The sequence below is a fragment of the Haliaeetus albicilla genome, chromosome Z (assembly GCF_947461875.1).
Source record: "Haliaeetus albicilla chromosome Z, bHalAlb1.1, whole genome shotgun sequence".
Classification (NCBI taxonomy): Eukaryota; Metazoa; Chordata; class Aves; order Accipitriformes; family Accipitridae; genus Haliaeetus; species Haliaeetus albicilla.
Genome location: NC_091516.1, coordinates 26048428 through 26061023, shown reverse-complemented (window position 1 = coordinate 26061023; position 12596 = coordinate 26048428). Strand labels below are relative to the sequence as shown.

The following is a 12596-nucleotide window of genomic DNA, read 5'->3' as shown; positions in this document are numbered from 1 at the left end:
ACTAATAAAATTATAATAGTAATAATAAAAGGATTAGAATATACAAGTGATGCACAGTGCAGTTGCTCACCACCTGCCAATCGATGCCGAGTTTGTCCCTGAGCGGCGATCCTCCTGCCCCTACTCCCCCCAGTTCCTATACTAGATGTGACGTCCCATGGTATGGAATACACCGTTGGCCAGTTTGGGTCAGCTGCCCTGGCTGTGTCCCGTCCCAACTTCTTGTGTCCCTCCAGCTTTCTCGCTGGCTGGGCATAAGAAGCTGAAAAATCCTTGACTTTAGACTAAACATTACTTAGCAACAACTGAAAACGTCAGCGTTATCAACATTCTTCTCATACCTAACTCAAAAACATAGCACTGTACCAGCTACTAGGAATACAATTAACTCTATCCCAGCTGAAACCAGGACAACCTGAAATGGAAGTATTAATCTGCTGTGTTTCTACTATGTGGTATATTCAGTGCTATAGCTTTGGAGAGAGTCTGTTTTCTTCCATTATTCTCTTCACATGATCTATGTACTTCATTTGTCTTTGGGTACATGAAACCAAGGCTAGAACAAGGTAGTGCTGGGAAAAAATTTCAGTGAATTCCGATACCAATGATCCATTCAGAAAAGTGACAGTGCACTGCATTTCTCTAAAAGGCAGTACAACCAAGCGTAATCACTGAGATTAGAGGAAAATGGAGTTCACATTGCAAAAGGGGTCAAGAGTGTCAGAGGAAGATACTCTGGATTTCTGAAAATTGATCAGATACTTGCAATACTTCCCTTATTGATTAATTTTCTTACAGAAAGGAGAAAAGCAGTGTACTGTCTGGCAAGGGACCATTTTGGATGCAGAGAACATATTTCTGTGTCATCAAAGTTATGAGGGGTTTGCTTGTTCATAGAGGCTAAAGGTGATGAGACAGATCAGGCAAAATGTGGAAGTACTGTCAAAGGACCTGTATATGTAGGCTTCCAGTGTAAGAGAAGGAGAGGTTATCATTTAAGTCCATCAGCTTTAGCTAGGTCTTTGCTCCATTGATTGACTGCCTGTTATAAAAAGGAATGCTAGAGGCTGTGAGTTAGAAATCTTTTTGTGAGTCTTTGCATTTTTTGGAGTAGTTTTAAAACAATGCTCTTAATGGTGAAGTATTTGAAAAACAAAACATAAATAAATGCTAATTTAGAACCTGTCTTTCTCTTGAGCTTTAACCACCTGCACCACTTATGCAATTTCAGTTATTATACTGAGATTGACTTGGAAGTACTTTCCTGAATTCAGGTTGCCCTGTGTTTCCCAATTTAAGGTCCTGTTTTCAGTTACATGTAACTTTGCCAAAGAATAATCGTTCGGTCTGAAGTTTTCCATGTAACTTGCTTTAAAAAGGTTTTAAGAAAATTCCATCCAGACATTTCTTAAACTGAGTCTAGGTTAAAAAAAAAAAAAGTTTGACTGTGATGATTTTTAACTTTTTCATTGAGTTTTACTGTGTCTGCGCTTTGGAGCAACAGCTAGAAATAGAACAAGTGGATAGCTGTTGTTCTGGTGCCAAGGCAATGCCTTTTACTTTTATAAGCTTTTAAAAAATCTCCATTGGCATGTGCTCAGTTGAGAGTTTTAAGAGTTTGGCAGATCTATCCCTGTAGTTTCTTGGTCCTCCAAGTGTTCCCCAGCCTCAGCTTTTAGAGTCTGCTTAGGGTTGTCTTTGAAGTTGCTCTTAGGGGTGCTGCTGGCTGTTCACTTTGAGAGCAGGGAGCCCATCTGTTTTTCCCTGTCTGTTCTTGCAGCGAGAGGAAAATGAGGAAGCTGGAAGACGAGCAGGTTCACTGGATTGCCGTCTCTCTGCAGTTTTTCTTTTGAGATTCCTTGCACCACAGTGTCATAGCTCAACTATATTAAAAGTGATCAGTATCATTGGACTTGGCAGATAGGTCAAATCAATAGCCTAGGTACCATGCTAATCATAACTGCCTGCATTGACCTAAGATAATGTAATGCTTCCCCACATGCACAGTCACAGCTGGTTCTAAAACTGCCAACTGACAAGGTTTGCTTGCTGTTGCTTCCACACTGTTGTCCCTCAGCAGACTGTGCACAATGTCTTTTGGGCGGTCCCATTTCATTCTGCCTCTGGAGAAGGCATAATGAGGGATGTGATTCAGGTACCTCTCTCTCAAGGGATTTCTCCTTAGAAAGTCATCATTATCAACCTGCAGTTGAGCCATTGATTGTTTTCTTTTTGGCACTTAGGATTTTCTACCTCTGGGAAAAACACAATACTCTGTAGGCTCTGGAATCTGCCACCACTGTGTGCACTGCAGATTTGACACAAATACATCAGAACACCATTGCTGATGGATGTATGGTTATCCTGCTGTTCATCTAAAGGAATGTATCTGTCATGTCATATCACAACTTGTCTGTGTTCTATCCTAAAAAAACAGTGTGAAGACAATCCAAAAGATGTTTGTAGCCAATGCAAAAGCCTTGAAACACTGACTCAGGAAGAGACTAGGATGCACTGCAGAAACTATGGAGATGTTGCATAAATATAAACTGAATGATATAAAGTAGAGCCAGACATAAGTTGATAAAGATTATGTTGCACAGGCAAATTCTATTACCTTGAAAAGATGTTCAAAAAGCTATAGCTTTGAATGGAAAATTCTGATATTCTAGCATTAGTGAGCTTGAGATGTTTAAGATTAATATGTTTAAAATATGAGTGATGTACTGAAGTTACTTAGTGACTGTTGAAATGGGCAGATCCAGTGTGTCTTTCCACAGTGAAACTTGGCAAATATCAGGACACTTGAGAATGTAATTGGTTTAAATTATATGTTCTTAATGAGTATTAGTCAGCAATTTGTTTTCAGATGTATATCACTGCTCTTCTTTGTCCAGTACCTAAATTAAGCTAATAAAGGAAAAAGAGGAGGAATATGAAAATTAGTGTAAAAGGCTACTGAGAGCAATTTTGATCCTAGAAAAATATTTTCCCAAAATTTCATTAATTGAATATCTCTTTAGACAGAGGTCTATTGCATATACCATTAATGCTACTAATAACTGCCATTTGACTTACAGTATTTCCGGTTGCCATTAATTTTTTTAAGGGATTGTCATCTTTAGCCAGGCTTGGGTTTTTCCTTCAAAGGAATCTGATTAGATAAAATTGAATGCAAATCAGAAATTAGCAGGAGAAATGGCAAATTTCTGACAAGCAATGTGGAATCCAGAAAAAAAGTGCGAGCAAAGAAGGAACTGAGACCTAGCTCTGAAGTAACCAAATGAATTTTTTTTGAAAAACTAGTTGAATGAACAGTGGTTTACCAGGTCAGAAAATGACAAAACTACTGGAGTAGAAACTTAAGTTACATTTACAGGGAAAGACCTACATGCTTATCAGCAAGCACATAATATTCTTTACTTTTTTAGCAGGAATTTAACAGAATTAGCTGCAGAGTATATGACAATTAGAACCTTGAAGGGTGTCAGACGTCTCAAAAGCATGTGTTTTGGTTTTGTATGTCCATGTGTATGCATGACTGGATTGTTAAACACCGGGGTCCATTTTTGTATCTTATTATTGTCAGGAATGAAATGGTTATGGTTGTAGATGGACCATTTAGACACCTATGCACAGGACAAGCACAACAATTAGAGGCTCTCTTAATGTCTCATCCCTCTTAAAATTCTGTGCTGCAACAGGTATCTTCACGTTGACTCTTTATGCGACCTGGGAAAGAAAGATGTCTCCCATTAACATGGCTAATATTCCTGTCCATGAGGCTATATATTGGAGTCATTAGGACAGGTGGTAGGGTTGTAGATCTCATGGGACAATTTGGCTGATTTGTAAGTGATGGGAATGTCTGAATAAACCAGGCAACTATTTATTTTGTTTATAAATTTATCATAAAGCCCTTAACGGTGGTGTTATGCAGAAATTAGTGATTAAAATGATCTCCTACTTCTCTACAAGATGTCAAGGGCACAGAGACTCCATTTTATAGCAATAATTATCCATGTCTGTTCTGTTATAGCCAAGACTTCCAAAGAAGGTTATTTGATACTTCCAGATTGAACGATGATCCTCTTCTTAATCCACCCTGTGGTATTATGTTTTTCCTTGATTCTTTGGAGAAAAGATTATTGTATTCTTCCAGCAATTCTCATCAGACTCTGCTATTTTGGCAAGAAATATTTTTTTCAGATAGGCCACCTTTGTCACATTCAAATTGCTGGCTATGAAGATAATGTAGCAATCATTATTCATGTTGCTAACCATATCATTTTGCTAAACAACCCCAAAGTTTTACCCTATTTGTATATTGCAGTGAGTGATAGTTTTGCTAATTGTCTCTCTTGCACCAATTATTTTTCTGAACAGTTATTTTTGGCACAGTATCATTATGCAAAAGGATAGAGCCTGAATTCTTTACTGTTTCCAGGATTAGCCCAATTGTCACTAGGGAGACTACTTGTGGAATGAAGAAATCAGATTTGGCCAAAAATTATGATCTACTTTTTCTAAGCATCCAGCTTAAAGATACAGTTAAATCTCAAATTAATATTACTGTAATATAATTTATTTGCCCTATTATATTTTTTCTTAATTACTTTGTTTCATAAACATTTTGAGAAGCCTGAAAGAAGAGGGCTGTACCTTAGAGTACAACTATTGGTTAAGGACACAACATTCATTATTTTTTGGCTGCTGTACGGGCAATTTTGCATGTAATTGCTCTCACTTCTGCTTATTCTGGTTTGATTTTGAGTATTGTCTGGTATGTGTAATCCCAAGGCAATTTCAGATGAGACATTGAAAAAAAATTCCTGGAAGGAAAGTGCCCATTTTTTGAAATCAATCCATTATCAAACAGAGTTAGTACTGTTCTTGTTAATGCATTTGTTCATTTCAAAATGTTTAGCCATTAATTCTTCTGAGATTAATCAAGTGGTAAATCAATTAACATCAGTGACATCTTGTCTGGATCTGGGGCCCACATGGCTAGCAAACAACTGTTTACTCACTTAGGATCCAATTTTGACATGTTTTACACGTATTTGACCAATTCTGTGATTTTTCCAGGTGCCTTAAAATTGGCTGCTAGATTATCTTGTTAAAAAAAACCAAACAACGCCCCCCAAACAAAAAAATCCCTCTTCTTTCTCCAAATGAACTGCTATTTTGACATCATTCTAGTTTCTTTCTTTTTCTTTTTCTTTATTAAAGTTTCTGAAAAAAATTGTGTGCAAACAATTGCAGACCTATTTTGTTTCAAATGAGGTGTCTACTGTAGAGAGAAAATTTCAATCTGGCAATGGCTCAATTCTTAGTATAGTGAAGGTCCTGTAGTAAGCTACAGAAATTGGTTTGAATATTGTTCTTATGCTGTTAAACTTCTTAGATATAAATACATCCAAGCTGCCAGTCCTTGAGAAGAAAACATAAAAATATTATGAATTATACAGTAAGCAAGCAGATTTGGAGGTTGCGTAAGAGACAGACTAATTTAACTGTATGCCATGTTGTGTCCTCAAAATCAGACCTTTGATCAAGGTTTTCTGCCCCAGAAATTCTTACATTGTATTTTATGATTGGATAAGGATGGTAGATACAACAGTGAATGGCTCATTTTTGTTTTTAGAAGTAAACCATGATTGTGAGACATAAGTTCATTTGCTCAGTGACGTAAGTCCAATTTATCAGAGTTTAGTATTATCAAGTGAAGATTGCTGTTTAGATCCTTTATCTAGGCATAGTTAGATCCACCATTAGATCAATCATTCCTCTTTAAATAATCCATTGAGTGCCCTATCTTGAATCTCTCCCTTAGAAGTTGAGAGGAGTATTTTAGTGCCTTATTTTTCACCAGAAACATGGACAGCTAGCTTTATAGAATAACAGATTGCTTGGATTCCAGATTATAAAGAATGCAGCTCTCTGGATTCCTGGAGGTCTTCGTGAAGGCTTGAAACATGTTTTTCTAAGACTTTACACAGGCTCCCAGTGAAATTCCTGAGCTGGTATAAAATCATATTGATTTTTTTTTCTTGAAGCATGTTACGTGACTGTCCAAGCATACCCTAACTTACAAACCCCTAATGCTCCTTACATTCCACGACATTTTCTTTTTTTCATCATTTTTACCAGCTCAGCTGGATAAACAATTACTGTCATTCCAGTCCAACTGTCTAGTGTGAGAAATTCCACTTTAAGGGAGAAAAAAGTATCTATGGGCATATTAATGCTTTAATAACAGCTAGGGACAGAAGGCATCAGCTCTCCTTAAAAATAATAGAATAATTTAAACATGGGAATACCCTTGTTTGTTGTAGCCAAAACCAGAGAGAAATTAAATGGCCATGAATTGATAGAACTTGGAAGAAATTACAAAAAAATCTGGCTACAATTAATAAGAGATTCACTTAAAAGTCATCTTCCTTCTTCAGATTATTCCATCTTCTCTTCCTGTTTCAACAACAAGCATAAACAGGGCTTTCAGTAATTCCACCAACAGAGGTGAACTTCCATTGCTTAATACCCATGAATATATGTCAACATGCACACAAAAGATAGGCTAGGAGCAAGTTTTTCTATAAACAAGTTGACTGCAGGTTTGCAATAACTTCTGCATCCCTACTGCCTTCTCCTAAAGCTGCAGCTTATGGAATCTGAAATTTGTCACTGGAAAACATAATTTGATGCATCTTGAATGAAAAAGATAGTGCTCATTTTTCAATAGATTATCACATGTATTCACTGGTTTCTTCCTAATAGCTTGATTTCAGCTCACAGGATAAGCAGGATTCTACTTCCGTGTGTAAGCACCATAAAGCACTGATTACTCAAGTATTTCCAAAAATATATTCTTTTGACAAAAGAAGTTCTGGAAGATGTGAAACAACGTGTGTGGGATGCCAGTCCACGCAACAGTCATTTGTGTACATCAGACAGACAAGTGAGATTTTTCTGTGTCTTCCACTGTCAAGGGGACTTAGAGAAGAACAAGATATTTCTGCATGTTTGTTGTTACCCTGCGTCTGCTTCCCAATGAAATTTCTTGCTGAAATTTCTGGTAACTCGTCTATGTGTTGTTTTAAGAGTGTAGAGTCACTCCATGTGATGGCAATGTCCCACTCACCCCAGAAAGTGACCCACTCACAATCACCCATGGGTTTTGACCTTCCCTGCTTTCTTATGGCTGTTGGCTTGGTGTAGTTTCTACCTGCAGGAGCCCAAGTATCATGCCTTAAAGATAAGTGCCAAGAATAAGTCACTTGTCTGCTGGCCCAAGTGACTTCTTGGTCTGAAAGACACAAGAGCATATGTTAAGGAACTGAACCAAGGTTTCCCACATTTTCAATGACTGCCTAGTCCTGGACAGTGTAGACAGCCAATGCTGGGTCTGATAAACTTCATTCAGGTCTATCTTCATCACTACAACTGAATGGATTTGTGCCAGTGTGTACAACAGGGGCAGAGGATGATACCCTAAGAATGATACTGAGTGTCTGGTGTTCTGCACTGCAATACTTTTTTCCTCTTCATTATTTAGTGGCTCAGTTTATCATTACCTCTACTAAACTGCATTTTTAAATGGAATACTATTCATCTTCTTACAGATGATAGAAAAACTGTAAAATTGGAAGGAGAAAGAAAAAATACACCAGTCATGGCTGTGCACCTTTAGATTGTGTTCTAAGAAAAGAAATTCTCCTTGGGAAAAAAACTATAATCTCTAAAGATTTTTTCTAGTCCTGCAGGATAAATGGATATTAATGTCATAGTGAGGATGCAGATGGCATCTTCTTTCACATTCCTGGTGGACAGGTTATTAGGAATCCCTTAAAGGAATGGACATCTGTGCAATCAGGCACTTCCTCTGTAACTATTCAGATTCAGTGCTGGTTGCTTGGTCTTCTTCAAGATTACACATAGAGCCTTAGTGAATTCCAAGACCAGGAGTAATAGACAAATTAATAACAACAGAGGCACCTGGAATGGCTTCAGTAGGAGCTGAAAGTCTAAAAGAATTGCCAGCTTGAGCATGCAGTTAGTAGGGTTTAGTAGAGCTTTTCAGCAAGCCGACATCTTGGGGTTTTTTTCTTTGCACTGGTAAAGGTAGATGACATAGCAGTTGGTGGTCATACAAATTTCCTCTGTGTGAAATGTACTCCTTCATCTTCCCTTAAGTTTTATATAATAGAATATTATCATATATCATTATAGTCTGCTTAATGCAAACCTCCTAGCTGTATAAATAATTTCATGTAGTAATTCTGTAAAATTAGGACTTGTTCTTTTGAATGGAGCAAAGGAAAGAAGAGAAGAGAAATGAAGGTTTTTTTGGTTTGGATACTTTTTAGCTTACATGACCTTGTATCCTTACATTCTGGTGAAATATGTCTGATCCATGACTTTATCTTTCCCCTTTTTCATAGTCCATTTCTGACCTGGAGAGACATACAGCATATTATTGTCAGGACTTCACGTGCAGGACATCTGAATGCTAACGACTGGAAAACCAATGCGGCTGGTTATAAGGGTGAGAGCTTCCTTTCTTCTTTGCCATCAGAGGCAACATCTTATTTGATATTTCTGAAGAAGAAATAATCTCAAGTTGTTTTGTTTGACCCTATGTTGTGCATAGTTTTGAGACTTTTCAGGCTTGAATTGAAGGGGCCTATCTTCTCTTTTATAAGGAAAACCTCTTAGAATGACTAAATGCAAACATGGCAGCTACAAAATGCATTGGCCAGATCTTCTCAGTCTCTTTCAGTACTATTTCATGCACTGCTGGCAGAAAACTAAGTAAATTGGTGCTTTTAAATTTTTTCTTGTATAGCTACTATTCTGATAAAAGAGTCTAGAGTTGAAGATACAGCAATTTCTGGATTCAGACCATGTTCTCATTCAGAATTGTTGACAATTTTGATTAAAAATAGCAAAACAGTATTTTCCAATTTCTGTTTTATACCATTCACCCTACAATATTTCTTTTTAACATTTCTGTCAGATTTAGCATAAAATCAAATCTTAAGCTATCACGACTTTTAATGTGACAGAAATCATACTATTCAGTCAGCTGCCGTGTAGGTTTCTAAACTTTTGTACAGTTTTGTAATTTTGTATTAAAGCTCCATCTTTTTAGCTTTTTTTTCTCTTTTGTAATGCAAGCAGAAGTAAACATTTGTGCCATTAAATAAGATACATATTTTCAAGATGCATTAAAACTGGACCTTGAATCCATACAACATTGTATTTCAACACAGATTGGCTTCTAATTCCCATTCACTAAATTCTTACTGCTTTCAGTTTGGACTGCATCTTAAAAAAAACCCAGAATGGCTTATTTCTGATTCTCTTTTCATAAGAATTCCACCCAAGACTGCAATACTTCTTTTAAGATGAGATTTGAACTGTTTTGTGCTAGGAACTCCTGAGAGAAGAATGTAATATACAAGAACCGTCAAATCTTTATCATGGTTTCACTTTAAAACTGAAGCCTAGCTTTAATCTATTTCAGATCAAGGCACTACTACCACAGAGCATCTTTAGTATATCATTCTGACCTATGACATTTCTGCTGCAATTGAATAGAAACCAAACCAAAAAAACTTTCATTTTTGGATCCAAACCAGGCTTTGACTAGGATAGATTTAGAAATGGGTATTTGGCTTGAACCCCCTCATCATGTGAAGGTTCTGACATTAAGAGCCTGTTTTTGTCCCATTTACAAGTGCATGCCCACCCACAGAACACATATATAGTGAGAAATAGATACTTTCTTAATAGCAATAACATTACAGTATTTGTTATTGTGAAATATTTCCTAGGATTTAAAAAGTTTTGGTGGGAGATCGTAACCGTATCATCATTTTGTTGGAGCTATCTGAAGTTCAAACAATGTTTTTCAAGTAGCATAAAGTGGAGCATTTTTCTTCCGTAACTCATTTCCAAATTCCTATATGTTTGTATTTTTCCACTTGTTACCCACAAGAGGCAAACACTCTGTGAGGCATTTCACAGCAGCTGTCACTCATTATCAAAGGAGAGGTCACACTACCACACCAGCAGTAGTAGCATTGACAGCAGGACTTGCACTGTTGCACCACTGGAGCCTGCTTATTCTGAATCCTTGGAGCCACTCATTTTTCTATGCATTGTAGCACATAAATAGTGAGAAAAAGGGCTGAAGAAAGGTTTCTCCTCTACTTGTGCAAAGTCACAAACGTAGATAAGCTCAACTGGGGGCCTGGGATTCAGGAAATACAACTTGAGCTGGCAGATGTCTGCTGTAGACTTCATGGTGAAATTGAAAATAGGAAGACAAACTAAGTGCCTCAACCTCTGTGGAGCTCAGGAATCAACCTTAACCCAAGTAAAAACACTAGTTTTAAGTAAATTATTTTGGCAACTTAGGCTGAGCAAACGGTTCCAATAAAAATGCAGCTCTCTTTAAACCTCTGTTGGTTTTGGAAGAAGGAGAAGAAAAAGATATAGATTAAATCACAACATCCAAACCTGAATTCAAAAGAGGGCTTGCACGCTGCTGCTGGGAAGACTGAAACAAGTTTTTTTACTATTGCACGTGGCAATATTTAGTATAGTATTACACTATTATCCCTCACTGTTGCCAAGAGTAACAATGAAAGTATGGTTTTTCATAGATGAATTACTCTGATCAGACTGCGTTCCTTAAGGAATTGTATCATAATTTTGTTGATGGCAAGATCCATATTTCTTCCACAGCATGTTCTTAACAAGGGAAGGGTGGAAGATTTTTTTTTTTTTTTTTAATTAACTAAAGCAAAAACAGTCACAAGAAACAATCTGCCTTTCTTCCATGCATACTAGGGAAGAAGGAAGAAAACAAGGAGAAAAAGAGAGACAGGCTTGCTCCTTTAGAAATGAGAGCTGAAAGGGTGAAAACAACAAAAACTTGGAAGAACCTCTCACTCAACAAAGGGTCAGCAAGAGTTGGTAGCTGAAAGTGGGTCAGCATGCCTTTTCAGGGAGCTGTTTTGCTGGGCTGCATGGCAACACTGTCCCTCGCTATAGTCCCTGGCAGTGTTTTGCCATTGCAGAACACACAGAAGGAGCACACAGATGTCATTACTGGTTGTAAGATCTCCTTTTTTTTCTGTCTTACATTCATAAAAAGAAAGATTAATTCATGGAAAACACTTGAGCCAGCTAGTGATTTGCTAAAGCAGTGCCTGTTATTTGTTTAATTTACTGGCAAGTAAACAGCATTTGTTAAATGCATGTCAAGAGAATTAAGTCAGGAATCAGCAAGAATTTCTTCTTGTTTTGTTGTCAGCAGGCATGTATCTTTCCTCAGGAACTTATTACCTGGTAGTCTCAAAAAGAAAGACTTGAATACTTATTTTGGGTTATTCTTTGGCCAGTCAGTTGTACATATAGTTTGTCACTAGAATAATAGAATCACAGAATGGTTTGGTTTGGAAGGGACCTTAAGGATCATCTAGTTCCAACTCCTCTGCCATGGGCAGGGACACCTTCCACTAGACCAGGTTGCTCAAAGCCCCATCCAACCTGGCCTTGAACACTTCCAGGGGTGGGGTATCCACAACTTCTCCGGGAAACCTGTTGTAGTGCCTCACCACCCTCACAATAAAGAACTTCTTCCTTACATCTAATCTAAATCTACTCTCTTTTAGTTTAAAGCCATCACCCCTTGTCCTATCACTACATGCCCTTGTAAAAAGTCCCTCTCTGGCTTTCTTGTAGGCCCCCTTTAGGTACTGGAAGGCTGCTATAAGGTCTCCCTGGAGCCTTCTCTTCCCCAGGCTGAACAGCCCCAACTCTCTCAGCCTGTCTTAATAAGAGAGGTGCTCCAGCCCTCTGATCATCTTCATGGCCCTCCTCTGGACTCATTCCAACAGGTCCATGTCCTTATGTTGGAGGCCCCAGAGCTGAACACAGTACTCCAATGGGACTCACAAGAGAAGAGTAGAGTTGAGTCGACTCGACTCAAGGCCCTTGACCTGCTGGTCACACTTCTTTTGATGCAGCCCAGGATACGGTTGGCTTTCTGGGCTGCAAACGCACATTGCTGGGTCATGTTGAGCTTCTCATCAACCACTAAAGAGATACGTTATGCTCAATTTGGCTTCAAAATCAGAGGGTTTTTTTATAATTAAAGCAGTTAATTAACTGATTATATGGAAAAATACTAGACACCATCTGTTTTTGTGATGATATCAAAACTGTTGATCTGTTTTTGCTATGGCAGATTGGTATGCAAAGGCTCCTTGTTCTGTCAGTTGTTTGGTCAACAACAGAGCATGCAACTGCATTCATAAAAAGGGAATGCTGCATTAATGCCAACTTGTCTCTACATTGGAAGATACAGAATGAAACACTGCAGTTTTAAGAACAACAATCAAATCATATGAACAATTCTTTATCTGTAAGTGAAGCACCAAATATTGTCAAATACTGTCTCTGGGGAAGCAGACCATTCACAGTGAAGGAATACTATTAATTTGAAGGGACATTTTTAGAGAACATCCTTCACTCTTCCTGGCTGCAAAGTGTAGACAATAACACTTCAGTACACTGAAATA

General features: G+C 37.8%; 1 protein-coding gene across 2 annotated transcripts in view; it reads left to right on the top strand.

Moving 5' to 3' along the window:
* PCSK5 (proprotein convertase subtilisin/kexin type 5) overlaps window positions 1-12596 on the top strand; it is a 264696-nt gene that overhangs the window by 141210 nt on the left and 110890 nt on the right. For both annotated transcript variants that reach the window (XM_069775866.1, XM_069775865.1), the window contains exon 10: window positions 8445-8548. In XM_069775866.1, coding sequence (XP_069631967.1) covers window positions 8445-8548 — 104 coding nt within the window. The remainder of the gene's footprint in view (window positions 1-8444; window positions 8549-12596) is intronic.